This window comes from Eptesicus fuscus, chromosome 12 (genome assembly GCF_027574615.1).
Source record: "Eptesicus fuscus isolate TK198812 chromosome 12, DD_ASM_mEF_20220401, whole genome shotgun sequence".
NCBI lineage: Eukaryota > Metazoa > Chordata > Mammalia > Chiroptera > Vespertilionidae > Eptesicus > Eptesicus fuscus.
In genome coordinates, this window is record NC_072484.1 from 69,230,647 (window position 1) to 69,258,529 (window position 27,883).

At 44.9% G+C, this 27,883-nt stretch overlaps 1 protein-coding gene across 2 annotated transcripts; it reads left to right on the plus strand.

Annotated features, from left to right (window-relative positions):
- The first annotated feature begins 14,926 nt into the window (after positions 1-14,926).
- Positions 14,927-27,427, plus strand: FITM2 (fat storage inducing transmembrane protein 2). Of its 2 annotated transcripts, none has more exons than XM_054724410.1 (3): positions 14,927-15,138; positions 17,451-18,100; positions 26,275-27,427. In XM_054724410.1, the coding sequence occupies exons 1-2, from the start codon at positions 14,966-14,968 to the stop codon at positions 18,064-18,066; spliced, it is 789 nt and encodes a 262-aa protein (XP_054580385.1). In that variant the 5' UTR covers positions 14,927-14,965; the 3' UTR covers positions 18,067-18,100; positions 26,275-27,427. The 2 variants fall into 2 exon arrangements, with proteins under 2 accessions (XP_054580385.1, XP_027993010.1); XM_028137209.2 differs by lacking the exon at positions 26,275-27,427 and adding an exon at positions 18,467-19,274.
- The last annotated feature ends 456 nt before the right edge of the window (positions 27,428-27,883 follow it).

The window sequence follows — 27,883 nt, forward strand, 5'->3', positions numbered from 1 at the left end:
TCCAGGAGGAAATATCATCCCCCTTGGGAGACCCAGAGGCTTCTCTCTGCCTTCCAGACCCCAACATATTAAGGCCACCTTGCATCCAGCGTATTTTCTGACTGTTTTCCCTACATAGCCCACTGGCCTCAGAGCAGGCTGTTAACATGGCCTGTCTCATGAGCTCCTACTATGCACCAGGCCTGGACTGAGTACTTCATATACAAGCTCAGCCAACTCTCAGAAGCATACACGATAGCTCTCCATTTTACAGATAGAGAAACCAAGTCCCATAGAGGTGAAGGAACAAAAGTCAAGCCAGCCTATTTGCAACAATGCAAGGATTCAAGTCCAAGTCTGACAGCAGGGCCCTGTGTGTATGTAAAAAGGACGCCATCTTTTGTATAGATGCATAGGAATAAAGCTTAGGGGCATATTCGCTGCGATGCTGCTCATAGCACCCCATAGCCTCATTAGTTAAACATTCAAATCCCTAACTTGGTGTCCTTGGGCAGGTTACTCAACCATTTTGTGTCTCAGCTGTCATAATGGGACCAACCTAGAGCACTGCTGCAAGGACTAGACAAGTTAACATCTGTGGAGCACTCGGACAGGTCCTGGCACACGGGTGTGTGTGTGTGTGTGTGTGTGTGTGTGTGTGTGTGTGTTCAAAGCCCCTTTGCTGTTGTCCTTCTGAGTTAAGAAAGTTTAATTTCCTCCTCTCTGATTAATTGTATTCTCCATGAATAATACACAATACTTTTGTTATGAGAGGGGGATAGACTTACAAGAAAGATGTTATATAAAAAAAATTTGAAGTATTTGTGAGTCTTCAGCCTCCTCCTCCAGTGACCTCTGAGAATCCCCAGGCAGAACCAGGTGGTGATGCAGGGCTGGAAGCTGGGACTGGATTACCCAAGCGGGATCCTCCCCAGACACACAGGATTCTCACTCTAGGCAGCCACCCAGCTCCAGCCTCCATGGCCCAGACAGTGCCTGCTGCCACACACCTTCCTTCTGGAGCAGCTTCCCCCAGCCCAGGCTGAATGCTGGGGAAGGTGGGGCAGGCAGAGCAGTGAGCGATGGGAGCTGCCAACACTGACCTCTGCAGAGAGAAAGAAAAACAAGAATCAGAAAAGAAATGAGCAAGACCACCCCAGAAGGAGAAGAGAGACTGGCTCCAATCTAGCCCCATCTCTGGGGATATTCAGTATGCTGGGTATCCCAGGGCAAGTCCCTATCCTCCTCTGGGCCTCAGATGCCCCACTGGAGAAACTGGCCTTGGGCTCTTCTGCCTATAGCAGCTGGGATCCGTGGTACACCAGGGGGAGCTCTGCAGCCCAAGGGAGGAGGACACAGCCTGGGCACTTAGACCCCAGGAGTGTCAACAATTGTGCCCCCTCTCTCCGAATGCTTAACATGAACTTCTCCCCTGTAACCGGCACCTGCATTGGTTCAGAGCTTCATATCCATCTCTCACAGCTAAGTTTGAGGTAGTAACCCCACCCATTGTACAGATGAGGATACTGAGGCACACAGAGCCTCAGTGACTTGCCATAGGGCCTAGAGCTTGTTTGTGTGGTAACTGGGGTTCTGACAGTGAATATCCTCACACATTTATAGAATGCACACGCATTCACTGTGCACACATCACACAAGCACATCCTCCTCCCACACATCAGACAGTCCATTCCACCAGCCCCTGAGATCCCTTCTATTGTGCACCCCTTCCACTGAGCACCCACCCTTTTCACATTTAATCATATCTGACACATATAAGCTGTGTGTATTTGCCCCTATCTCAGTGCCCAGCACTGTTTTAATCACTTTTGTGGATAAGCTTATTTAATCTTCAGAGCATCCCTATCCAGTCAGTACTATTGTCATTATATCCATTTGTATATGCATGAGGAAACTGAGGCACAGAGAGGTGAGTCATTTATCTGGGGTCACACATCCAGTAGGTGGCTGAGGTGTGTTGTACCTTCTTCCACAGAGACAGACAAGGAAGAAGGTACGACCCTGCAGTTCCGTCATGCATACAAAGTCGCCATCTCTTGTCCTGCATGTTCACACATCCACAGAAACCCAGAAATCACACTGGAGGCAAACATACAGGGACACCCCTGGCTGCTCCCCCAGGTGGAACCTTCTCTGTGTCCTCGTTGACTAAGGCAGGTTTCCAGGGGATAAAAATGTTAGAAGGTGGAGGCAGGAAATAATCAGGGGCACCCCAGATGAATGTCCTGGCTGGTCACTACCTTTAGGGTAGGAATACTTTCTCACCCTTGGAATTTTATCACCCTGGATTCAGCTATTGCTCCATCCTCACCCATCCTAGAATTCTCTCTGGGTTTGGGTGAACAGAGGGGAAATTATTCTAGACAGCAGTAATATTCAAGGCAGTATAACTCAGTAGCTAACAGAAAGCCTAGGTCTATGACCCACTTCTATGGCTTACTAGTTATGTAACTGTGGGCAAGTTACTTAACCTTTCTGTGCCTCAGTTTACTCATCTATAAAACAGGGCTGCCTCATGACACTGTTAAGAGGATTAAACTAGTTAGTACATCTGAAGACCCTTGACACAATGCTTGGCACAGAGAAAGCAGCCAATAAATGTTACCTATAATAATAACTAATAATAATAACAATAACAGTCAATATTTATTTAGCACATATTAGATGCCAGGCATTAAATGCTTTAGGGGCATGATCTCATTTAAGCTCATTTCATGGGTTAAGTATCAGGATCTTCTTTCTACAGAGGAGAAAGTAGAAACTCATAGAGATTAAGGAACTCACCCAAGTTCACACAGCTAGTCCCAGTGGAAACTGGGTGCCAACGCTAGGTCTCTCTGATCCTTACCCTGCAACAGCTGCTTCTGAGAAGACTGTGGGACAGGAGCCTCATGCTTGAGAGAGGAGACTGAGAAAGCTGGAAGGGCCTTAGGAATCTTCTCAGTCACTCCCTCATTTGCCAGTTGAGGAAGGCGGTTCAGAGAGGTTACGTGATTTGACCAAGGTCACACCGCAATTGGCAGACTCAGTACTGCAACTCAGATTTACTTTATTCCAAATCGAAGTGGAGGAGGGAGGGAACTTGAGGGAGGAGAGCACATGTAGAAAAACAAAACAAAACAAACAAAACAAAACAAAACAAAACACAGTGATAATCCAGACCCTTCAAAACTCTCCAGGTCAGCCCGACTGGTGTTGCTCAGTGGTTGAGCATTGACCCATGAACCAAAAGGTCACCAGTTCAATTTCCAGTCCAGGCCCATGCCTGGGTTGCAGGCTCAATCCCCAGTAGGGGCATGCAGGAGGCAGCCGATCAATGATTCTCTCTCATCATTGATGTTTCTATCTCTCTATTCCTCTCCCTTCCTCTCTCTCTAAAATCAATAAAAACATTTAAAAAAAAACACAACAACAACAAACCACCACTGCAGGTTCTTCCAAAAGATAAACTTTAAGAAAACTAACGGGATGAAAGGGGAGTCAGTGGACACTTAAAAAACACAAAATTTTTCAATGGTGTAAGAATAAATTCTACTATTTTAGAGATGGGTACTTGGGCAATAAAACTATAAAGAAACACAAAGAAATACTATACTAGGTGTACCAGTTAATAATGGGGATTTTTTTCAATAGATGAAGTTACACATATGTTGATATATATGCGGTTTGATACATATGCTATTTTGTTGTATTGACAACAAGCTTCAAAACTTTATATGTCAAATTTTCTGAAGGTGTTAACATCATAGATATTTTTACGCTTAAAAAAGTCGAATTTCATGCCCAAAAAAGAACAAAACCAGGTGAAATCGTTAATACTGATCGCTACAGACAACAAATAATCAATTTGAACCACGCTTTGATCATAAAACCACCAGAATGGGCCAGAAGACATGGCAAAGTAATTTTGCTTCATGATGACGCACCATCACACACTTCAAAACCAGTTAAAGACACGTTAAAAGATCTTGCCTGAGAAGTATTAACCCACCTGCCGTATTCACCAGATCTTGCTCCTTCAGATTACCACTTGTTCCGATCAATGGCACACGCACTTTCTGAACAGCACTTCAAAACGTACGAAGAAGTGGAAAATTGGATCTCCGAATGTTCTGCCTCAAAACAAGAAAAGTTCTATGGGACGGTATCCACAAATTACCTGAAAGATGAGGGAAATGTGTAGTTAGTGATGGACATTACTTTGAACAAAGCACTTCTGATGTTTCTCTTGAAATTATCATGTTTTCTTTGATTACAAAATCTGCATTATTAACCGGTAAATGATCAATCCACATTACTAACCAGTATCCGCATTATTAACTGGTAAATGGTTTTAGAAGCTCATAATAACACCTTCCTGATCCCACCAAATGCAGAACAGTGTCTTCTTTCTGAAGCGATTTGGCCTTGCAGTCGATGTTGATGGTTGACCTGGATCAGCCCATGATTTTGTGCGTTTGGGATTCTCAAAATAAATCCACTTTTCATCACCAGTTACAATTCGATGCAAAAAAGACTTTCTTTGGTGCTGTTGAAGCAACATTTTACTGATGACTTTTCGGTTTTCCATTTGTCTTTCATTCAGTTGATGTGGCACCCATTTTCCTTCCTTTAAAATATTTCCCATTGCTTGTAAATGATAGGAAATTGTTTGCTGAGCAACATTTAATCTTTCTGCAAGTTGTTTTTGAGTTTGACACACATCTTCATCCAATAATGCTTGCAATTGTTGGTCTTCAAACTTTTTCGGTTGATCTGGACATTCTTTGTCTTTCACATCGAAATAATCACTTTTATTTTTATTCATTTATTTATTTTTTTGTGTTTCTTTTTTGAAATCATCACTTTTAAAGCATTTAAACCATCATTCACAATTATCTTGAAATGGAGCATGTTCACTATAAGCTTCCCGAATTATACAATAACTTTCAGCAGCACTATTCTTCAAAATAAAGTAATGAATTAAAACTTCCTGTAAATGCTCTTTTTGGGGGCACAAAATTCGACATTTTTAAGCGTAAAAATATCTATGATGCTAACACCTTCAGCAAATTTGACATATGAAGTTTTGAAGCTTGCTGTCAATACAACAAAATAGTATACATATCAAATCGCATATATATCAACATATGTGTAACTCCATCTATTGAAAAAAATCTGCATTATTAACCGGTACACCTAGTAAAAGTCTGGCTATGATGGGATGGGACATTTGAAAGGCTTCTATTTCGTGATCTGACTGGTGGTTGCAAGTGGTTCACCTTATTAGGTTCTACATTTATTTTATGTGACTTTCTGTATTTGTGTTTTATTTTAGCATAAAAAGGATTTAAAAAAATAACAGCTGTAGTAATTTATATGGTGACACCTTCCATCTGTTTACCGCCTGAACCACGTAACTTCTTTTTAAAGGTTGAGGACATGGAGGTTCAAAGAGGGAGGCAACTTGCCCACAGTCACACAGCAAATAAGTCTGGGAGCCAGAACTCGACCCCCGTGGCTTGGTGTGTCTCCACAGCACAGCAGTGTTTGGGCTGCCGGTACTGGTTCCTGACCCAGCAAACAAGACTGGAGAGGTCCCACAACAGGTTCAGAGAAACCAGCTCCTCAGAAGATAAAATATACCCAGAAGCACCTCTGGGTGCCCAGGTCTGCCTGCTGTTCTCTCTCTACCCAATTAACAGCCACTTCTTTGGCAGGGTACCTAGTAGATGGTTGGATGGTCTAATGGACAAGAACCAGAGCTGTGGAGTCAGAGAGGATCCTGGCTCTCAGTGAACTAGGGCAAGTCCTAAGTCCTCTCTCAGCCTCAGTTTCCTCATCTGTAAATTGGGAACAATAAATAGGTGCTACCTTATTTGGCCATTATGAGAAATTCAGTAAGTCATTGAAAGTAAGCATACAAAGCAAAGTTTGTCCAATGTTAGCTATTAACCTGCCCAAACAGAAACTGTGTGATTCCATTGAGAAGATGCTAAATTATAGGCAAACTAACTTAGGATGATAGAAGTCAGAACAAGGGCTAATTTTTGGGGGTACTGATTGAGAGGGGAATGATGGAGCGCCTCCTGAGGCCACTGTATCTGCTTCATATTTTGATCTGGGTGGTGTAGATATATAAAAATTCATCTACTTGTACACTTTAGATTTGGGCACTTAAAATTAATTTATACCTCAATAAAAAGTTAAGAGTTATATATAGTTTTAAAAATCTTTAAAAGAGCTCTTTCAGCATATATAAAATTAAAATCCTATATAAAAGAGAAAATACACACACCAACAGAAATACCCCATTCCTGTCTCCCCAACACATACTTCCTACCCCATATACATAATTACCCTTCCCCAATACACCCACTAAAACCCTTTACACTGTACACACATATCCAAAGACCCTGATATTGACACAAATAGAAGTCACTGTCCAGTAAAACAGACACACCTGCACTCCCACTCAATCCCACAGCACATCCCTCTTCAAATATAAATGCTTTCCCACTCTGGGTACATGGGAACACACCCTACATGTAAACACACAAATGGAGACACAGGCAAACCAAACCCATAGACTGAACTGACTCCATGGGCAGATTTGTGAGTCAGACAGACGTGGGTCTTGGCCCCACCACTTCCTCACCCTGGGACCTTGGGACAAGTCATCTAATTTCTCTGAGCCTCAGTTTCCTCGTCTGTAAAATAGGCTTAATAAGATCTCTCATGCAATGAAATAAAATTAAAAAGGAAGATCATGAGCAAAACAGCTCTCGGAGGCTGAAGGAGTTTTGTCTAATTTGTTTCTGAATCATGTCAATATAAGTAAACTTGTGTGTGCTGTCATTTCTCACCAGCTTAATCTACAGACACAGTATGATCCCAATAAAATTCCAACAAGGTTTCTGGAAGAAGTTGGCAAGTTGATTATAAACTTCATGTAGAAGAGCTATGGCTCAAAAATTTTCAAGATACTCCATTAGTCATATTAGTAATACATGATGATTAAGCAACCCCCCTAAAACTGAGTAGTTACCTGGGTGAAAAGAGAAGCTGAAAGATAGCCGTACAAGGGTGAACCAGAGAGAAGGCAGTACAAGGAGAAGGGAACAGCACGACAAAGGCTCTGAACCTAGAAGGAATTTGGTTCATTTGAAGTCAAAACTGAAAAAAGGCAGGTTAGGGAAGACTTAGAGGGTACAGAGAGTGTAAGAGGTGGACTGAGAGATCGGGTCAGAGGTAAGTACAGGCAATTGCTTGCAGGTTGGAGGCCTTGAATGCCTCACCAACTGCAGGGCTGATGAAGACCTGAGATTCTCCTTCAGTGCTTTGCCCTATTGGGGCATAGGGACTGGGGGCTGGGAGGGAGGTGGGCAGACCAGGGCTTAGTTCTTCTGGAAAAGAGAGCACCTCACCCCAGTTCAACCTAGGAGCTGATATCCCATGGACCCCAGAACCCTGAAACCTGAGGGGTGGAGGGGAGGGTCTGTTTCTGTCCTCCTCTCTGTAAGGATTCCAAGCTGGGTGTTTGCAGGGCTGCGTCAGGGAGCCCCTCAACCTCCTGGGAGGACTAGCCCCCTCCCTCCTCCAAAAAAGTGGGGGTGGGAGCTGGAAGGTGTGGATGGCCATGCGGGCTTAACCTTGAACGGGCACCCCTTGCTCCCGAGCCCTGGCCCAGCAGTCTGGGGCGTGAAGCACCGGAGCCAGCAGCCGTGCCCTGGGGGCCAGCAGCCGGAGGACTGGAGAATCCTTGTCTTGGTCCAGTCGGACAGCTGCACCGCCAGGTGTGGCTGTGGAATTTGCTGTATTGCCGGCCTGTGCAGCTGGAGCGGAAAAGCCTCCGCGTCAGCGCCCCCAGCCTGACCACCGAATTCCTGCGCGGGGTGTGGAGCGCTGGCCCTGCGGTCACATGCCAGTGCAGGGCCCTAAGAATTCAATAGGGCGGGGGTAGGAAGGGGGCTGTGGGACCCTCTGAGCCTCCTTGCAGTTCAGTGGCATGAGAACTGAGGCAGACTTCCCATCTGTTAAATGGGGACGGTGCCACTTTGCCTTGCCCATCGCACAGGCTATAATGAGCAGTCAAAGATGAACATCTTTTAGAGGTGACCACTGATTGTGCACTTTACTGTATACCTGACACCTAATAAAATAAGGTTTCATTTATTTATCTGGGCAACAGAGTTAGCGCCATACCGATCTCATTTTTAGGTGAGGAAACAGAGAGATAAGGACTTATCCTAGGCCACACAGGTAAATTCTGAATCTAGTCTTGAACCCATGAAAACATGGCCGCTAAACCCTATCAACGGCTACTTGGTGAATTTGCAGAGTGCCCTGAGCAGGTGAGCCATTATTTTTGGTCAGAGTGGCACTCCCCAAATCTAGGAGGCAGTGTGGGTTAGTGGTTAAGCACTTTGCCCGTGGGGCATACCAGCCTAGTTTGAATCCTCACTGAGCTGGATTGCTCGCTGTGTGACTCTGACTAGGTCATTTTCTCAGCCTCTGTGCGCCTCTGTTTCCATTTGTAGACTGGAGTAATAATAGTACTACCTGTGGGGTTGTTGTGAGAAGGAAGAGAATCAAATACAGTTGGCCCTTAAACAACATGGGTTTGAACTGCATGGGTCCACTTATACTCAGATTTTTTTTTCCAATAAATACATAGAGTTCTGTAAATGTATTTTCTCTTACGATTTTCTTGAAAATATTTTTTCTCTACCTTACTTTATTGTATGAATACAGTATGTAATATACTAAATAACATACAAAATATGTGTTAATCGACTATGTTATCAGTAAGGCTTCCAGTCAACAGTACTTCAGTTTTAGGGGAGCCAAAATACACAAATTTTCAACTGCAGGGGGATTGGTGCTCCTAATCTCTGCGTTGTTCAAGATCAACTGCACAGTAAAGCACTTAGCACAGTGCCACTGGACTCTTAGTTAAGGCTCAATAAAACAGTGATTCTTTTTACAATCTAGGCATTTTATTGTCAGTTCGGTGTTATATACGGTATATATATGTCATTTCATAAGTTATGAATTATAGCCCTCACTGGTCTGGCTCAGTGGATAGAGTGTCGGACTGAGGGATCCCAGGTCCCATTCCGGTCAAGGGCACATGCCTGGGTTGCAGGCTCCATCCCCAGTAGGGGGTGTGCAGGAGGCAGCTGATCAATGATTCTCTCACATCATTGATGTTTCTATCTCCCTCTCCCTTCCTCTCTTAAATCAATAAAACATATATATATTTAAAAAATAAAATAAATTACGAATTATAAGTAAGACTTATAAAATATAAATATGTAGTTTAATATTTTTAAAGCAAATATCTATGTGATGACCCACAGATAAAGAACTAGGACATTGCCTACACCCCAAAGCCTCTGATCCCAATGTCCTCCCTCCATCCTATAGGTATGCTGAACTGGGATACTCAGTTCCCTGCTTTCCCCCTCCCACTCCCAGCATAATTTTACCAACAACTCTTTCAGGCAACAACTGCTTCCTCCTTCCAGGCCTCAACCTTGTGACTGCCTGAGATAGGTCAGTTTGGGGTCTGCAAGAGGATCCTCAAGGCTGCTGGGGATGGTGTAGGGTCCCTGGCAGCCCTTTCTACTGCTCTCCCTCATTCCTGCCTCCTCTTCACGCCTCCCCCACACCGCCCCCCACACACACACCAGTCCTTCTGAACTTGTGCTGAAACGGCCCAGATAATGGGCAGCAGGAGGTTGTGTACTGGGAGGCACAGCCAGTAGATACAATCCCTTCTAGTTAAGCAGTCAGGCAGGCTGGCTTCTGGAGACAAAGGTTTTGCTCAACTGCCTCACCTCAGGGGTGGCTAGTCATCCCATCCAGCCAGAAAAAGAGGTGGCCAGAGGTGAAGAATGGGGGAGGCATTGCAGGGGAGAGCTCAGAAGGAAGGAATTGGTATAGGGGATGAAGACTTCTGCTGGCTGGCCCAGAGCTGTAGACAAAGAGGGCCACCCGCCCCCTGGGAGAATTCCTGGCTGCCTATCTGCCCTGCCAACCCAGAGTGAATTATTTCACACACACTAGCCAACAAAAGGACACCTGCTGGTTGCTCTTTCTGGAATGATCTCTTCCCACTGTTCCTCTGGCCAGCTCCAGCCAATCCTTCAGAAATCAACTCTTCCCTGAGCCTCCCTGTCCCTGTTATAGGGTCCTCTCCTCATGGCCCCAAGCATTCTCTACATAACCTATTATCATTCTACCTCAGCTTCCTTCAAACTTGATGGACCAGAAAACTCCTTCCCAGTGATTTATAATCAATTTCATAATGATTATTTTTCATTGTTTCTCTTCTGTTCATAAAGAAGCAATTTAAATTTTAAAATAATTTCCTTTACATCATATATTAATGATTCTTTTTTTTTAAATCCTCACCTGAGGATATTTTTCCATTGATTTTTAGAGAAAGTGAAGACAGAGGAAAAGACAGAGAGAAATACTGATGTGAGAGAAACACATCAACTGGTTGCCTCGTGCATGCTCAAGCCCTGACCAGGGAGGAGTCTGCAACCCAGGTACGTGCCCTTGACAGGAATCGAACCTGGGAACCTTTGGTCACAGGCCAATGCTCTATCCACTGAGCCAAACCGGCTAGGGCTTAATAATGATTTTAATGTATTTTACAAAAAAATTTTTTTTGCATATTTAGTAGCTGCCAGACACAGTTCTAGAAGCTTGAGATGCATTATTGAATAAAACAGGCAACGTCCCCTACCTTCTGGGGCTGACATTCAAGTAGGAAAGACAGAAAATAAACACATGAATAAATAAATCATAAAGTATGTTTAAAAAAGAAACTTTGATGGCATTCCTAATCCATAAAGACCTCTTAGTTTTTGCCACTTAATCAAGTGATACAGGCCAATTTACTTTTAAAAAATATATATTTTTATTGATTTCAGAGAGGAAGGGAGAGGGAGAGATAGAAACCTCAATGATGAGAATAGAATCAATCTTTGATCGGCTGCCTCCTGCACACCCCCTACTGGGGATCAAGCCCACGACCCGGGCATGTGCCCTGACTGGGAATGGAACTGTGAACACCTGGTTCATAGGGAGATGCTCAACCATTGAGCCACACTGGCTGGGCCAGGCCAATTTACTTTAAAACATTCCAAGATCATTGTCAGAACAGAGGCCTCTTTTCTAATGGAAACACTTTTTTTTTTGTATTCTACTCCAGCAGACTTTAATTTTATGAATCAGTGATATTAGAATGTAATATGGTTATAAAAAATAAAAATTCTTTATAGAAAGCAGTAAAAACTTTCATTTCCTTTTACTTAATCTCTAGTTTACATATATCCATGCCGGGCCAAAGCACAATCATAATCTCAGATGATTTCCATGCAACCATTCCACAAATTTAGTGATTTTATATTTTTCAAAAACACTGCCATCAAAATAAAAAGACAAGTACAAGTGATTTTCAAAAAAATTAAAAAGGCAGGTTATTAATTTGTCCAAGAGAAACTCAGACTTCAAGATAAATTCTATAATCTTGAAACTCTTGTAACAAAAGTGACATAAATATAGGGTTTGCTTATGAAATTACATTTAGCATTCAATAAGAAAATATTACTTTTTTGTAGCAGACATATTTTTCATTCTAGTTCTCCATTTCTATAAACATGAAGCCATGTGCTTCTGTAAAACCTGACTCTAGCCCTAACCGGTTTGGCTCAGTGGATAGAGTGTCGGCCTGCAGACGCAAGGGTCCCAGGTTTGATTCCGGTCAAGGGCATGTACCTTGGTTGCGGGCACATACCCAGTGGGGAGTGTGCAGGAGGCAGCTGATTGATATTTCTCTCTCATCGATGTTTCTAACTCTCTATCCTTCTCCCTTCCTCTCTGTAAAAAAACAATAAAATATATTTTAAAAAACAAACAAAAAACAACAACCTGACTCTAAGAGACCTAAAATATAAAATTCTGAACAAAGGTCAAAGTTATGATATTCTGACATAAAAAATGTTAAACCTTATGTGATGGATTTTTAAAGCTTTAATTGAAAGTGCTGCTCAGTAATTATTAAACTTTTCTCTTTATGAACATCTTTGTTTATTAGTTAAGGTATTTCTTTAACAAGAAACTCATCTACCTTTTCATTATTCAGTGGTTCAGTTCCCACAGGAGCAGCAGAAAAAATGCTTGATTCCTTACTTTATTTACTAGTTTTCAAAATAATGAGTTGATTCCTCCAAAAGTGGTCATTATGTTTTTCAAGTGCCATTATGAACCCATGGATTTAAACAGATGTGTTTCCATCCATTGAAGTTATTATTCTCATTTATGCTCAAATTGTCCCATCTTTGGCCTTCGGGAGTCTTTTTGTTGGTTCCTGTGCCCTCCTGAAATGACCTTACCAGTCTTTTATTGCTAATGGCTTCCTTGCTTTTTGGTTTGACCAGATGGTCCATCCTCAACGTGTACATTCCGGGGAATTGTACCCTGGCCAGTATGGCTCAGTTGGTTGAGCGTTGTTCCCTGCATCTGCACTAAAGGGTTGCTGGTTCAATTCCTGGTCAGGGTGTATGCCCAGATTGAGTGTTCGATCTGCCCTTGGGATGCGTGCGGGAGGCAGCAGATCGATGTTTCTCTCTCTCTCCCTTCCTCTCTCTCTAAAATAAATTAAAAATATTTCTTTTGGCCGAAACCGGTTTGGCTCAGTGGATAGAGCGTCGGTCTGCGGACTGAAAGGTCCCAGGTTCGATTCCGGTCAAGGGCATGTACCTTGGTTGCGGGCACATCCCCAGTGGGGGGGTGTGCAGGAGGCAGCTGATCAATGTTTCTAACTCTCTCTTCTCTCCCTCTCCCTTCCTCTCTGTAAAAAATCAATAAAATATATATTTTTAAAAATATTTCTTTTTTTAAAAAAATGTGGGAAATTGTATTTTTAAATTGTCTTAAATCTGAAATTATTAAACATGGGAGGTCCTAACGTCTAGTCCCATGCTTGGTAAATGGTTAATAAATGCTGTTTGGCTGAATAAATTAATTATTATCACCCTCACTAGATTTTAAGTTCCTTAGGCCAGAACCATATACTTCTGGCAAGTATTTGTTGAGTAGATAAATGGTATGAAAACCAATTAGGTGATACCAATGAAGTCTCAAGCAGGGCAGAACCCTGATATTTGTGGTCCTCTATCACCCTCTGGTGGCAAAGTGCAGAGCATCATCCTCCAATGCTTTAAAATCTAATGTAGTGTTTTTCAAACTGTAGAGCCCCATGCATTAGTGAGTTGTAAAATCAATTCTGTGGGTCATAACCAGCATTCTTAATTGAATTTATAATTGAATAGAAAATATCAGAGCGCCTTACAGAGTAGAGGCAAATTCTGTCATGAACTGTCATAAGCTATATTTATAGCTATATCTATGTATCTATTCGCATATATATTTATTTATATGCTACATATATATTTTTATGTGTGGACTGGACCACAACCAGTGATTTGTTGGTAAATGATTAACAACTAGCTTCCTGGGGGGGGGGGAATGTGTAAGTATACAGGTACATAAGTTTGTTATAGATTTTTCTTTATAAAATATGTAGCACATAGTTTAAAAACAATGAAATAAGCAAATATCCTTTGTTGTAAATTCCATATAGCTAAGTAATTCTCACAGAATGTTCTCACTGATTTTTGCTGGACTCTTGTATCCATAGCCAACCTGTAGTTTCGAATCAGCCATGTTTTGACCAATGGAGTTGCCTCTGATTTGTAGCACCTGCCAATTTCCTTAGTGTAAATACTCCCAACATGGCTATTGTCACTGAACATGGAGTTGGGAAGAACTGCACCTGGGAATGTAACCTAATTTGGAAATAGGGTCTTTGCAGATCTAATTAAGGATCTCAAGATGAGATTATCCTGGACTTAGGGGGGCCCTCTAAATCTAATGACTAGTGTCCTGATAAGAAACAGGAGAGAAGACACACAGAGGAAAGAGGGCCACGTGAAGACAGAGAGGCTGGAGTTATTCAGCGACAAGGAATGCCAAGGGCAGACAGGCAGTCACCGGAAGCTAGGAGAGTGCCATGGAAGGGATCCGTCCTCAGAGCCTCCGGAAGGACCAAGCCTGCCCACAGCTTCATTTCCGACTGCTGGCCTCCACCAACAGGCAGATAATATATTTCTGTTTTCCTAGGCCATCAAGTTTGTGGTGACTTGCTATGGCAGCCCTAGGAAACTGATCCAGTAGCAAAGGGATGACCGCAGGTTGGGAAACGCTGACTTAGACACCAGCCATGCCCGGGAGTCAGGGGACTCAGTTCTGTGATAAACGGAGGCCTGAGTTTCCAATACCCTCATCTGCTCTCCGTAACAGGCCCCTAACCAGCATTTTCACTCAACACAAATCAAGTGTTTTAAAAGCGAAAATAAATGTAATAGTTTAAATTTTAAATTCAATAGTTGCTTTACACATTTATTTTCTAATGGGATTTGATCTCGTCCCTGTGACTGGATCACCATCACGGACCTCGAGTTCGTAAGCCAGCTTTTGGGAAGGATTAGTCTCCTCCTGTCTCCCCGTTTTTACAGAAGGCTCAGGTGGAGGAGGAGACTCGGTGATGCCGTGTCCACCGTTCTAATGCCTACAGTGCGATATTTATTCTTCCCGCCTCCAGCAAATACCCCCCCGCCCAGGCGCCTTCTCCCCAGACCAGAGCCAGACGCGGAGGCCGAGGTCCGAACCTACTACAGTCGGAGCGTGTCGCCTGTAGCAGGACTGAGGGTGGAGCCTGGGGTTCGGAGACCAGCGCGCCGCTGAGGCCGCCCACGGCCCACAAGGGGAGCCGCGCGAGCGCTCCTCGGGGGCGGGGCCCGCGGGTTGTGCGCATGCGCCCGAGGGAGGGGGCGTTCCGGGCTGGGCTAAGGGCGTGACGGTGGCCGAGAGCGCACAGGCCGGCGGACGGTGGCCGACGAGGTCCGGCATGGAGCACGTAGAGCGCTGCGCGTGGTTCCTCAGGGGGACGCTGGTGCGGGTGGCCGTGCGGCGCTACCTGCCCTGGGCGCTGGTGGCCTCCATGCTGGCGGGCTCCCTTCTCAAGGAGCTCTCCCCGCTGCCCGAGAGCTACCTCAGCAACAAGCGCAACGTCCTCAACGTGTGAGTGCGCCCTGGGTCCTCTCCTGCCCCCCCGCCATAGCCGGCCAGCTGTCGCCTCGGCCAGAGCTGGGGGCTAGCTGCTCTGACGGACGAGTGAGTGGAAGGGGGAGTCCTCTCAATCGCGAGAGCACCTGCACGCGTGTCGCGGCCGAGGGACCCCGGCATAGCTAGTGTCGCTAGCAGTTCGGTGTGCACACCCAAACAGGACAGCCTGGGCAGGTGACGAGCAGGGTGGTGTGTGACTGTGTATGTAGGAGCGCAGGGCGGGGAGCGGGGTGAACCAGCCTCGCTGCTCCCCCCACCTCCCCTTGGAGTCAGGAGTTGGCCCCTACCCTGGGGGAGATGCCCCCTCCCTACTGCCTGCCGGTGTCAGTCCCCATGCCTCCACCCTAACCCCAGTTCCCCCAGCTTCTGACAATTCCATCACCACCTGTGAAAGACCTGTCCCCCCTCCGCTTTGAGAGCCTTGTCCCAGCCTAGGACGGAGCCCGCACTGCAAGATAACCTCGGAGGAGTGGAACCCTCCAGGCTATGCCCTTTCCCCTGGATCTCCTTGGACTTTCCCAGCCACTCAAAGTTCGTGGCAGTGACCCAGGAAAGCAATCCAGCTGGGCTCTTTGCGATACCGCCTTAACTGCACCCACTCCTTTTGCTTCCCTCCCTCCCTTCCTTCCTTCCTTCCTTCCTTCCTTTCCTTCCTTCCTTCCTTTCTTTTCTCTCTTTTCTTTTCTCTTTATTTTCCTTCTCCTTCTCTCTCTCTCTCTCTCTCTCTCTCTCTCTCTCTCTCTCTCTCTCTCTCCTCCTGGACTATTGCACAAAAACACTACTGCAGTAGGTAAACTCTGAACGATGCTATTTCTTCCTTGATGTGGCCCTAGATTCTTTAGAATTACAGTGTCAGCAGCATCTCTCCAACCCAACTTCAGTATCTACTTAAAACCCTGGCCTCTGTCCCGAGCAGTTTCGCCAGATGCCTGACAGGTGTTGGCTCTGGCAAGATCTGTATTAGTCTCAGGGAAAACATTTAGGATAGGCCTTTGGAACCGTTGGAACCCAGGAAAGGGTTGTCCTGTCCTTGGCCACCTTCCTTCCTCACCCATGTGGAGGCTGGACTAAGAATAGATTATGAGAGTGGTAGTCGCCCCAAGTCTCCTGCCTCTTGCCGCTGGTCCCCAGGTCAGCCACCTTTGACAGCACTGGGGAGGCAGACGAGGCAACTGCTGCTTTATCTGGCCTGGGTGAGTGGGGAGCCAAGCAGCCTGGCCGACAAGTCCCTGTCGTTTGCCAGTAGCCATGGATTCTGGCATTTTGTACCAAGCGTCTGTGCTAATTCATGGAAAGGAACCAGCGAATCATTGGCTCAGAAAGGGATTTTAAAAAATCACTGGGTTCCCTCAGTTCTATTTGACCGCCGAGGAAAGAGGCCTAGAGAAGTGTGGCAATAAGTAAGTCAGGGTCAGGATTTGAGTCTGGATCTTCTAGTGTGAAGTCAAGCTCTTTTCCGAGATCATTTTCTGCCACACAGGAAGGAACCCTGGTGTAGAAAAAGCATGGGCTTTGGGACTGGCCAAACCTTGGTTTCATCTGTGCTTGTGGGTTGTGTGAGTATGACCCTGGGCGAGTTTTTCAACTTTTCTGAGTCTCAGATTCTTTCCCTATAAAATGGGGAAAATGATACCTTCCTCCCAGGGAGGGTGAGTGTTCTGTGGGAAAGTGAAGGTAGGTGAAAGCTCTTGCCATATGGTGGATGCTCAATTATTATTACTTTCCTGAGCAAATAGCATAGTGCTTACGATCACAGACCCAGCTCCACGACTTGTGATCTCCACTTTAGGCAGGATACCTCTCTGGGCCTCAGTTTTCTTGTCTGTAAATGGGGATAAAAACAGTCCCTTACCACCGAAACCGGTTTGGCTCAGTGGATAGAGCGTCGGCCTGCGGACTCAAGGGTCCCAGGTTTGATTCCAGTCAAGGGCATGTACCTTGGTTGCGGGCACATCCCCAGTAGGGGGTGTGCAAGAGGCAGCTGATCGATGTTTCTCTCATTGATGTTTCTAACTCTCAATCCCTCTCTCTTCCTCTCTGTAAAAAAATCAATAAAATATATTTTTTAAAAAAAACAGTCCCTTACCATATACAGTTGTTAAGGACTAAATAGTTAATACATTTAAAGTATTTAGTAAGTTTTCATCTGTAGCTTTTATCAACTTTTCTCATGTTCCCCTCCCTTGAGAGTCTAGAGACCTGGGTTGTGACATTGTTTCCTCTCTGCCACGTGCCTTCTCTTCACTTCCACTCTCCTCCTCTGCCAGGTATTTTGTCAAAGTGGCCTGGGGCTGGACCGTCTGCCTCCTCCTGCCTTTCATTGCCCTCACCAACTATCACCTGACAGGCAAGGCTGGCCTGGTCCTGCGGCGGTTGAGCACCCTGCTTGTGGGCACGGCCATCTGGTACGTCTGCACCGTCATCTTCTCCAGTGTGGAACACTACACGGGCAGCTGCTACCAGTCCCCAGCCCTGGAAGGGATCCGAAAGGAGCACCAGAATAAGCAGCAGTGCCACCGGGAAGGGGGCTTTTGGCATGGCTTTGACATCTCAGGCCACTCCTTCCTGCTGACCTTCTGTGCCCTCATGATTGTGGAGGAGATGGCTGTGCTGCATGAGGTGAAGACGGACCGAAGCCACTGCCTCCACACCGCCATCACCACCCTGGTCGTCGCCCTGGGCTTCCTGACCTTCATTTGGGTGTGGATGTTCCTGTGCACTGCCGTTTATTTCCACAACCTGTCCCAGAAAGTGTTTGGCACCCTGTTCGGTGTGCTGGGCTGGTACGGGACATACGGGTCTTGGTATCTGAAATCTTTTTCCCCAGGACTTCCTCCCCAGACCACTAGTTTGAATTTGAAGCAAGACAGTTATAAGAAATAAAAGAGAAACAAAAGGAGTGACAGCAGGACAATGGGTAATATATTTTTCATTTATTTTTCTGAGTCATTTGACTAAATTATTGATCCTACATCAGAGAGGAAGCTTACCAGGCAGTTTTGGTGGGTGATGGTGGAGTCTGGGGAGTGAGTTCACTCCCCAGACTGTTCCTGGCGACGTCCCTGTGTGTCACAAGCACCACCATTTCCAGTTAGGCACTTTTTGTCCCTGGCAAGACTTGACCTTAATCTGGACTGTCCCTTTTGTCCCTAGCGGGCACTTAGGCTCAGTGAGAGTGCAGAATCAGGAAAGCCTCCTTTGTGTGGCTGAAGGGGAGGCCAGGGTCTCGGGACTCCTCTGCTGCCATTGTTCTCTCCCTGATTCTAGTTTCCTTTTGTTTTAGTGGCTGTTGATGCTGTTATTTAACAATATTTCTCTCTGGACAAAATAACCAACTGTTGCCTGAAAGACAATGGTTTTAGTATTTGTTTCATCTGTGGAATGTTCAATATTACAACTGGCTTGTGATTAGCTATCAAAACACTTAAACTGGAGTGCCTCTCCAAGTGAATGTTGGATGATTTTCATGTCATGAACAGTGATAATTTTCCGTCATGTTGTCTACTCTATATATTGGAGTTTGGAGCAATAAGGCTAACGTTTCTTTCTTATATTTTGAGTGAATGCTTTATAGTTTTTAATAACAACTATGCGTTTGTTCTTTGTTGACAAAACTCCTGAAACTAACTCACAACTCCACTGCTGCACTTTGGCACATGTGTGTAGATTGCTTTGAGGTTGGTTTTTTTTTTTTAGAACACTAGCTTTTTATAAACCAAACTCTTGGCTTATGGTATTAAATTCCACCTTGTGAGGCTGTTTTCTCTGTTAAGAATAAAACCAGGAAGTAGACATTTTAATAACAACTTGATCAATTTTAAGCCAAGTCAGAGTAATTTTACAAAATGTGCAATTGCACTGAAACTTTCCTGACCACATGTCATTGGTGTAGACTGACCTGTGCTTCAGAGTCATGTGTATGTTGATCATTTGCTGTGGCCTATGGCATTTTTACCTTTTGGATATGATTATGATAAGTCAGAAGTGAAGGAGAATGTCTTCCATTGCCTTTGATGGCAAGAAACTAAGCTGTTTGCACAGATGTCCTTATCAAATTATGGCATGACTTTGGTTCCACCCTCCTCTTATCTGTACCACCATCAAAGGCAAACCAAACCTGGGCCTATTCTATTGGTCTTGAAACCACCTTTTCTGTCCCCTTTGCAGCCCTTCTTAATTTCCCGCCTTGTGATTCTGTGGTCTTGACTGTGAGAATGCTGGGAAGGATTAGAAATCCTGTCATCTCCACCTCACAAAGGCACAGTTATATGCTCTGTGATAAGACACCCCGTTCCTCTCCCCCAGGCTGTCTCCTTAAGCCTTTCAAACTGAACCCCTTGCATAGTGGATAATCCTTTGAAGCTTCTTTGATGCCCCCATTACCCCCCAGTTAATAGCATACAGATAAGCACTGCACTCACTGGCTTAACTCAAGTTCAGGTTGTTAGGAGCTTGAGCTCTGGAAAACCTTCAGGGTAAATTGTATTTCATATAGTGATATATTTAAAATATGATGTTCGTATCCCCTTTGTATCCAGTTGAGCTGCAAGTTACCTTGTATCAATCAAAATGTGAGGTGGCCCGGGGCTGGTGTGGCTCACTGGTTGAGCATCAACCTATGAACCAAGAGGTCAGGGTTTGATTCCCCGTCAGGGCACATGCCCGAGTTGCGGTCTTGATCCTCAGTGTGGGATTTGCAAGAGGCAGCCGATCGATGATTCTCTCTCACCATTGATGTTTCTACCTCTCCCTCTCCTTTCCTCTCTGAAACCAATTAAAAAATAAATTATTAAAAAAAAAAAAAGTGGAGTGTGTTACCTTGTACCCGAAGAAGGTAACAGAAACACTGGCAGTGAAAGTTTGGAGGTGTCACCCTGGTGCTTTGGGAGCACTGGTAAAGGGCAGTGGCCCCAGGAGGTTATTTTTGCTCTGTGGAGTGGGAGTGGGGTGGGAGTGGGGGGGGGTGGGGTAGGTAGCAGGAGCTTGTGGAAGGGATTGAAATCTCTCCAGAGTTTCATGTTCAGCACCAAAAGGCAACAGGCACAAGGTGACTCCAGAAGTTCATTTGTCACACTTAAATCTCTAGACATTTTTCTGGTCTGGGTCTGATTCAAGCGCAGCATTCAATAATTCTGCAGGGGAATAAAAACAACAACAAAAACCTCTGCAGAAAGTATCCATTACTGAGCCTTGTACATTGATTAGTCTTCCACTGCTTCCTGTTCATTCGTAGCACCCTTGCCTTTTTCTTGGGAGCGTGCCCTCTGTCCCTATGTGAGACACTTTGGCGCAGCTGAGTTTGGGCTTAAGCCAACGAGATGTGGGTTCAACTCTTGACACCACTGCTGAGAGCCATCTGACCATGGGCAAGCCTCATTTTCCTCATGTAATACAGAGGTGATGCTGTTAGGATTCAGGGACATGATGCGTGTAAAATGCCCAGCGCATGTATAGTCCCCTACCCCTTTTTCTTGATTAAGCCCTTTAAAACTTTTTGGCTCCTCCAGAGAAGGCAGGGAAACTAACATCTTTTGAATGCCATTTGGGGGTCTGTCTCTCCTGTTGAAATGGGCTTCATTGTCTTTTGAAAAGTGTGTTGTCCCCAGGCGCTGAACAAGAGGCTTTTGAGGGCATCTGTGATCACAGAATACTGCCATGCTGGTTTTGCCTTTCCACATGGAGGTTCATTTACTGACGCCTCGTTTTCCACACGCATCTGTCATAGTCTGAGTACCAGATTGTATTTAGAGAATGGCTCTTGCCACTGTTATATACACACAGATCCTATGTGTAAACAAGCAAATTAAGTAAACTGGAGATAATGAAATACCACATTCCAGCTTCTGTGTGTTCCTTTCTAATACCTTCAAGGAAGTCTGCAACCAGTACAGCTCAGCTCACTTTATGAAAGTAGCATTCATTCTTTGTTGAGCTACTCATTGTATATAGAGTATTTCATGGCTGTAGTTAATTTTATTTTTTTCTCCTAAGTCCTGTAAACTAAATATGTGTTCAGTCATATATTTAGCTTGATTTACTCCCTCCCTCCACCATATCCGTGTCTTGGAGTCCTGGCCTCGGGATCAGCCAGATGCGGGAGCAGTTTTCTTGGCAGGAGAAGAGGTAAGCCTCATGGAAATAACACCAAAGAGCATTTACAAAGTTCACGCAAATGAGGTCATCTTTGAAAGTGCCTCAGAGCCCTGGAGACCTAGATGCGGGTGAAGGCTATTTGTGCCTTTTAGTGCCCACTCATTTGCCAGCCTGACCTACTTGGGCAACCCCAGGCAGTGTCTGTCGAAAGCTCAATGGCTCCAGGATTAGAATCTCCTCACACAGCAACTTTCCTGTTCAGATTCTTTCAGTAGCAATGAACCCTTCTGGAGTTCATACTGTGAGCCAGGAGCTGGGAAGGATGATAGATTTCCCCCCTCTTGGACTTTGTGGTCCAAAGTCAGTCCCTTTGGAGCCTAAGGTGTGTGCTGGGGTTGCAAAGGTAAATTTGATACACCTATACCTTCGAGGAATTTTCACCATAAAGTGTCTGAGTGCTGGTTAAGGTCAGGGCATGGGAACAGAAAGCAATGGACAACCAGCTGCGCTAGGAAATGAGGGAATGTTTTCACAGAACCTAACAATTCTTTTGGGCCTTGAAGGATGAGGAGGAGTACAAGCAGTTAGGCAGAGAAGGGCATCCAAGGAAGTAAGAACAACATGCCTAAGGACTCATAGCTATGCTGCCATAATTTTTATTCAGATGTCCCTTCCCAGGAAACCTAACTCTCCCATCATTTTCAAAAGCAACGGAGATGGAAGAAAGGCAGACTGACAGGACTGTGTGAGCCGGGTCCCACCACTGCTTTTTCTGGTTTTCTGTGTGACCTTGAATCAATGACTCAACATCTCTGGGTCTCAATTTCCGTAGCTGATAAATGATGGTAGTGGATTGAATAACCTCACCAACTCTCCTACTCTACTCTGTTTCTCTGTGCTGTTTGATGACAAGTTCTTCCAAGCTGGTTATGACTTCTATTTTAGGAAACAACATGAAAAGAAACTCCCACTCAGAGCTGAGGTGGCAGCTGGTTTCCTGGGCAAGTGACGGAGGAGCGGCCCTCTGGATGCACTTATCACAGCCCCCGCCCCCCCACCCCCCTTTCTCTGCGATGGCAGCCTGTTGTAGTTCAGACCTTTGCATGGGTTCATATGGGGTTTCTGGACGAGGGAAGCTGAACCTAGTTCCCAGAGGGGTGACCTATAGAAGTCTTCTTAAGTCTCCAAAATAAAACCATTTTTGATAGCTATTAAGGAGAAGGTAGTTTCTGTGAAGAGAAACCCTTGTGCAGTATAGTCATCTTCAGAAATTGTCCTCTCTGGCAAGTTTTAAAGTTGAACACCAGCACAGAAAACAGGTACTTTCATACCTTGAGGTGTGGTGGTAAATTGGTACAACCTGTTTAAATGGTAACCTAGTAAGTATCCAAACTTGAACTGTGTAGACCCAACAATCTCAGTCTAGGATTTGGGCTATGGAAAGGCTTGTAGAAGTAGACAAAGATAAGTACAAAGATTTTATGCAGCTCTGTTACAGTGAAAAATTGTCAGCTCAAATGCCAATCAGTTAAATTATGGTAACTGTATTAGCAATGTAATGCAGTCATTACAAAGAATAAATGTTATATTCAGTGTGGAATTTGGTGGCAGGAAGACTTGGTTTTGTGCTGACTGTAACTTACAGCTGTGTGCCCTCAAACAAGTTAGTCTCTTTGAGCCTCTGTAAACGGGGTGATAGTGCCTCACCTCTTTCAACATTCACTGCCCCAATAATTGAGGAGCTTCAAGTAAACCAGGCACTGTGCTAGGCACCGCATTCATTCGAAGAGCCATGGTGCTTTCAGGGGGTTTACACTCTAGTTGGGCACAGACAATAAAATGAACAACTCCAAACAGGGTGCTGGGCTCAAAAGCAGAGTGCCCCCCCAAACTGCCCTAACCTTTTGCACTTGGATGTTGAGTGTGACTCGACACGGTTAGCATCGGTAGCAGCTCGAGAAAAAAGCGAGTGCAAAGGGCTAACATTGTCACAGCTCAGGCAGAGATAATTTACACAAAGCTCTTAGACAAGCAAAGGAGTGGGGGAGGTTGGCATGGACTCAAGCCAGACTGCCTGGGTTCTAATTCTGGCTCTGCCATACACACTGGCTGTGTCACCTGCAACAGTTCCTTAACATCTACGCCTTGATTCCTCATCTGTAAAATGGGGGTAATGTACGTACCTACCTCATAGAGCTATTTGAGGACTAATTGAATTGATACTTGTAAAGTGCTTAGAACAGGACCTAGTATATATGTGGTGCTATATGAATGTCTTTCAAGTGCACAGTAAGTCCCTAATGTGCCCTCATTACTGTAACCACTTTAAAATCAAGACAGAGAAACCCCATACCAGTGGGTGTTCCCATTTTGATCCACTCAGAGGTAGTTAAAATGTAGTCAATGAATGGGGAAGGCCATGTCCCGATGGTCTAGCATGGAAACCGAGTCCCTAAGGCAGCATTCTGGTTTCCAGATTAACTAGAGGGTGAGGGAGAGCAAGAGACAAGTTTTCCAGGAGAGGACAGTTGTATCCATGGGGTCCTTTTGGCCAAAGGAAAGCATTCCCCCCTCTCCCCCCCCCCCCCCCCCCACTTTGAGGTGCTGTCTATTCACAGGCAATCCAAGGGCTGCCTGGTCTTGGTTTCCAGGCTGCATGTTTTGGGGGAACTGAGCTGGAAGCCTTATCATGGAGCCTTGTTACTTCCCGTCTTCTCTGCTTTGGCTGCCTGGGGAATGTGTCTGAGTGCTCAGGAGGTAAGTAGGTGGGGGTGCCTGGGAGCCACCTTGATTAGCATCTTAATTACTGGAGCAAAGTTACTCAGGCCTTGCCCTACCACGCTGCTGTGGCCCATTTCCCAGCCACTCCTTTCATCCCTTCTTGCCTCTACTTGCATCGGCTGAGCATGCTGTGTTTGCCAGGTATCCCTGTGCAGCTGGGGACTGAGGCAGGGGTGAGTGGGTGGGGGTATAAACGGACTCTAATCTGGAGTTTTGGAGGCATTGGACTTGAGCAAGTAGACTGCATCCAAATCCTGCCTACCCACTCCTCAGCTGTGGATCTTAGGCAAGTCACTTAGCTTCTCTGGGCTTGTTACTCATCTATGAAAGGGGGATCATTCTACCTCACTAGTCTTTGGCTGGCTTAATGAAATCATAGATGGGAAAATATTTTATAAGCTTTAAAATATCGTGCATCTATGAGGGCTGCTTATTATTGAGGAGATCTATCTTTACCTAATGAGTGTCTCTCTCAGAAGCCTGGGCACTGTAACTCCATCAGGTGGTACAGTTTTTTCGGATGCGGTTTCCATATGAAAGCAAATCAGCGTAGTCTTTGACACTTTGCATTCAGCGCTTGGTCTGGAAAATGTTATTCTATCAGTGGGGGCCACCAAAAGCCCTGAGCTCTACTCGGCAGGGCAGGAGTAAGCAGCACATCTTCACTTTCTTACAGTACGTGTCAGCTTTTCTGTTCGCTGGCATCATCTAGTCCAGCGGTCGCCAACCGGTGTCCGCGGACCACTGGTGGTCCGTGAGGTCCGAAAGGTTGGTAACTACTGATCTAGTCTGTGGAGACCTGGATTATTCTGATGTCCCCTAAGAAAACACTGATCCACCACACTGACGACATCTTGCTGTACCGGTGAGCAGGAAATAGCAGGTACACCAGATGCTTTAGGAAGACCCAGGCATGCCAGAAGGTGGTATATAAAGCCCATGGACATTCAGAAGCCTGGCACCTAGGGACCTAGAGGTTAGGAAATGTCAGGTTATCCCTTCCAAGTAAAAGGCAAGTTGCTGCTCCTATCCTAAGAAAAAAACACAACTGGTAGCCCTCTTTGGATTTGGAAGGGAATGTACATGCAATTGTGTGCTGCTCCAAACCATTCACTGAGTAACCCATACATAGGACAGCCAATTTTGAATGGGTCCCAAAGCAGATTTAGGCCACAGTGCAAGATGCTCTGCCAATTGAGCCACATGACCCAGTCGATCCAATGGTGTTTAAGTTTATGATATTTAAAATTTATATTTCCTTTTAGCCCCCAGCAAGCCCTAATAGGAAAATCTCTGCCCATCTCTAGGAATTGGAACAAAGTCATGTCCTCTTCTACAAATAACAATTATTCCTTTAAAATACACTGAGTGGCCAGATTATGATGATCTCTGAATGCATAATAATCTGGCCACTCAGTGTATATTCTATATAATAAAAGGCTAATATGCAAATTGTCCCCTCAACCAGGAGTTTGACCAGCAGGCAGGCTGGCCAACCACCCATGTTTCCTCCTCCTGGCCAGACCCCACCCATGCACAAATTCATGCACCAGTCCTCTAATATATACTGAGTGGCCAGATTATTATTCGTTCAGAGATCATAATAATCTGGCCACTCAGTGTATAGTGACTGGCTTGCTACTGGGCTGTGGTAGAGACCTAACACCTGACCAGGAGACACCAAGTGTCTATGCAACCTGAGCTGCCCATCATGGACTGGGTGTCATCTGATCCATCAAGTTATAAAGCTAGACATGTACCACAGCATTCTATCATCAAGTGAGACTGTCACCTATTCCTGCCACATTGCCAACGCTTCCTCAGTCAATATCTAAGGCCCCATAACAAATACCCTGTGATCAATTGATGGAGGAAGAAAAAGCTCAGGCCTGGAACCAATTGGAAGTGGATGGTTGCAGCACTATAGGAAGGCCCTGAAAGACATTGGAGAAGGGAAATCCTTTCAGTGAACAGAACTTCAAGCAATACAGTCGGCCCTCCCTATCTGCAGGTTTTGCATCTGCAGACTCAACCAACTAGGAATAAAAATATTTGGGGAGAAGTGTTACTTTAAAAAAAATAATGATTTTAGAGAGGGAGACTTGGTTTCAGTCTTGATATTCCATACAATACTGCTTCTTGACCAAAGAGGTAACATTATAGTAAAATAAATGTAGCAGTGTGATTATACCTATGGAATTTTCTGGTCTTATTTAGAAGCAACAGACTTATAGAAAACTGAGATGGCCACCTGGGAGACACTGCAATGTTGGGATGCTGTCTACAGGATACATCATATACTTTGTACCAACCATAGTGCTGTTTCTCCACATGCAGAAAACATGGATCCAGCAATGCTGAGGTGGAAATGGGAGGGACTACTTCCACTATTGCACAAAACCCATTCACAAAAATGTTGCTTTCCATCCCTAAAACTTTGGACCTTGATGGCTAGATATTATAGTTCTCAAGGAAGGAATGCTTCTATTAAGGAAAACATTGATTGCCACTCAGCCATTTTGAGCTCCTCATACCATTGCAACCAAAGGCAAAGAAGTAGGTTACTCTACTGGCTGCATGATTGGTCTGATCACCAAGAGTAAATTGGATTGCTGCTTCAGTGGTGGCATGGAAGACTATACGGGAACTAGAGGATTCTCTGGGTGCCCCGTTCTACTTCCACATCCAACAGTAAAAGATTAATAGAAGACTACAACAGCCCAAGTCTGAATCATTTCACCAGTAAAATACCCCAAATATGAGGTCCTGGCTGTGGGCAAAACAAACAGACAAACACACACACACATAGAATAGCTAGTGGAAAAAAAGAGAAATTATAAATATCAACAATGGCCTTAGGATCAATTACAGAAATGAGGGCTGAAGCAACTATGAGTGTTTTCTTTCCTGCTTGTCATATATGTGCATATATTGCATATAAGGATTACTGGTGATGGCTAAATTGATGTTTTAATCTATATATTACAGTATATTGAGGTGTGCCTCTATAGGTGATCTCTAGGACTAGAGGTGGACCAAAAAGAGACTCCGACATCATCCAGAGTGATGTTACTGACCTGTGGGGCTTTGTGGGTCTCATTTTTAGAGAAGTTGTATCCTCATTTCAGGAGAGCATTGGTCCCGTTAGGATTAAGCATGATGTTATTGTCCATGAGTGGAGTTCAATTATGAGTGGGAGGGTCTGTGTGGATGTTTAAGTAGCCAAGGGGTGGACAGCGTTAGATAATGCCTCTAGTATCTAAGTGCTTGCCCTGTCTTGGCCCTGGCTATTCTTTTCTTTTCATCTTGTTGGAAAAAGTTCATATATGTTTTAATAAAATAAATAAAACTATGCCTTATGTTCTACAAATTATACTTCTGGTTTAATGCTCTTGGGGCATTTGAACACATTTTTCTCTGGGAAAATAGTGGGGACATGTGCCCTGGGAGCCCCCTGAAAGGCCATTACATAAGCAAACGGCTGTGAGCATGCTCTGTAAACTGTGAAGCACTGTCCCAGTGAGGTGGGTTTATGCCAAGAGCAGAACTTTGCGAAGTCTATCCGGGAGCCATCCCTACACTCATCATCTTGAAACCTGAACTCACTGATGCTGAATCTAGTGTCTCCACCCCTCTGACCCCAGCCTTCGGAAATGAGAGCTAGATGGACAACACAGGTTTACAAATGAAAAGCAACTGCTTCTCCTGGATGCTTTATTGGGGGCTTTCAGTGGTTTCGAAGCGTGAAAGGCAGTGACACTCAGACCTTCTCCCAACATGCAAAAGGCACAGGAAAGTGAGACAGGACCAGGGTGGGCAGCATAGG

Excerpts from the sequence above, each read along its gene's own strand:
- FITM2 (XM_054724410.1), top strand. The coding sequence starts at position 14,966 with ATGGAGCACGTAGAGCGCTGCGCGTGGTTCCTCAGGGGGACGCTGGTG. Across the intron at positions 15,139-17,450 it reads AAGCGCAACGTCCTCAACGT|GTATTTTGTCAAAGTGGCCT; the intron begins GTGAGTGCGCCC and ends CTCCTCTGCCAG.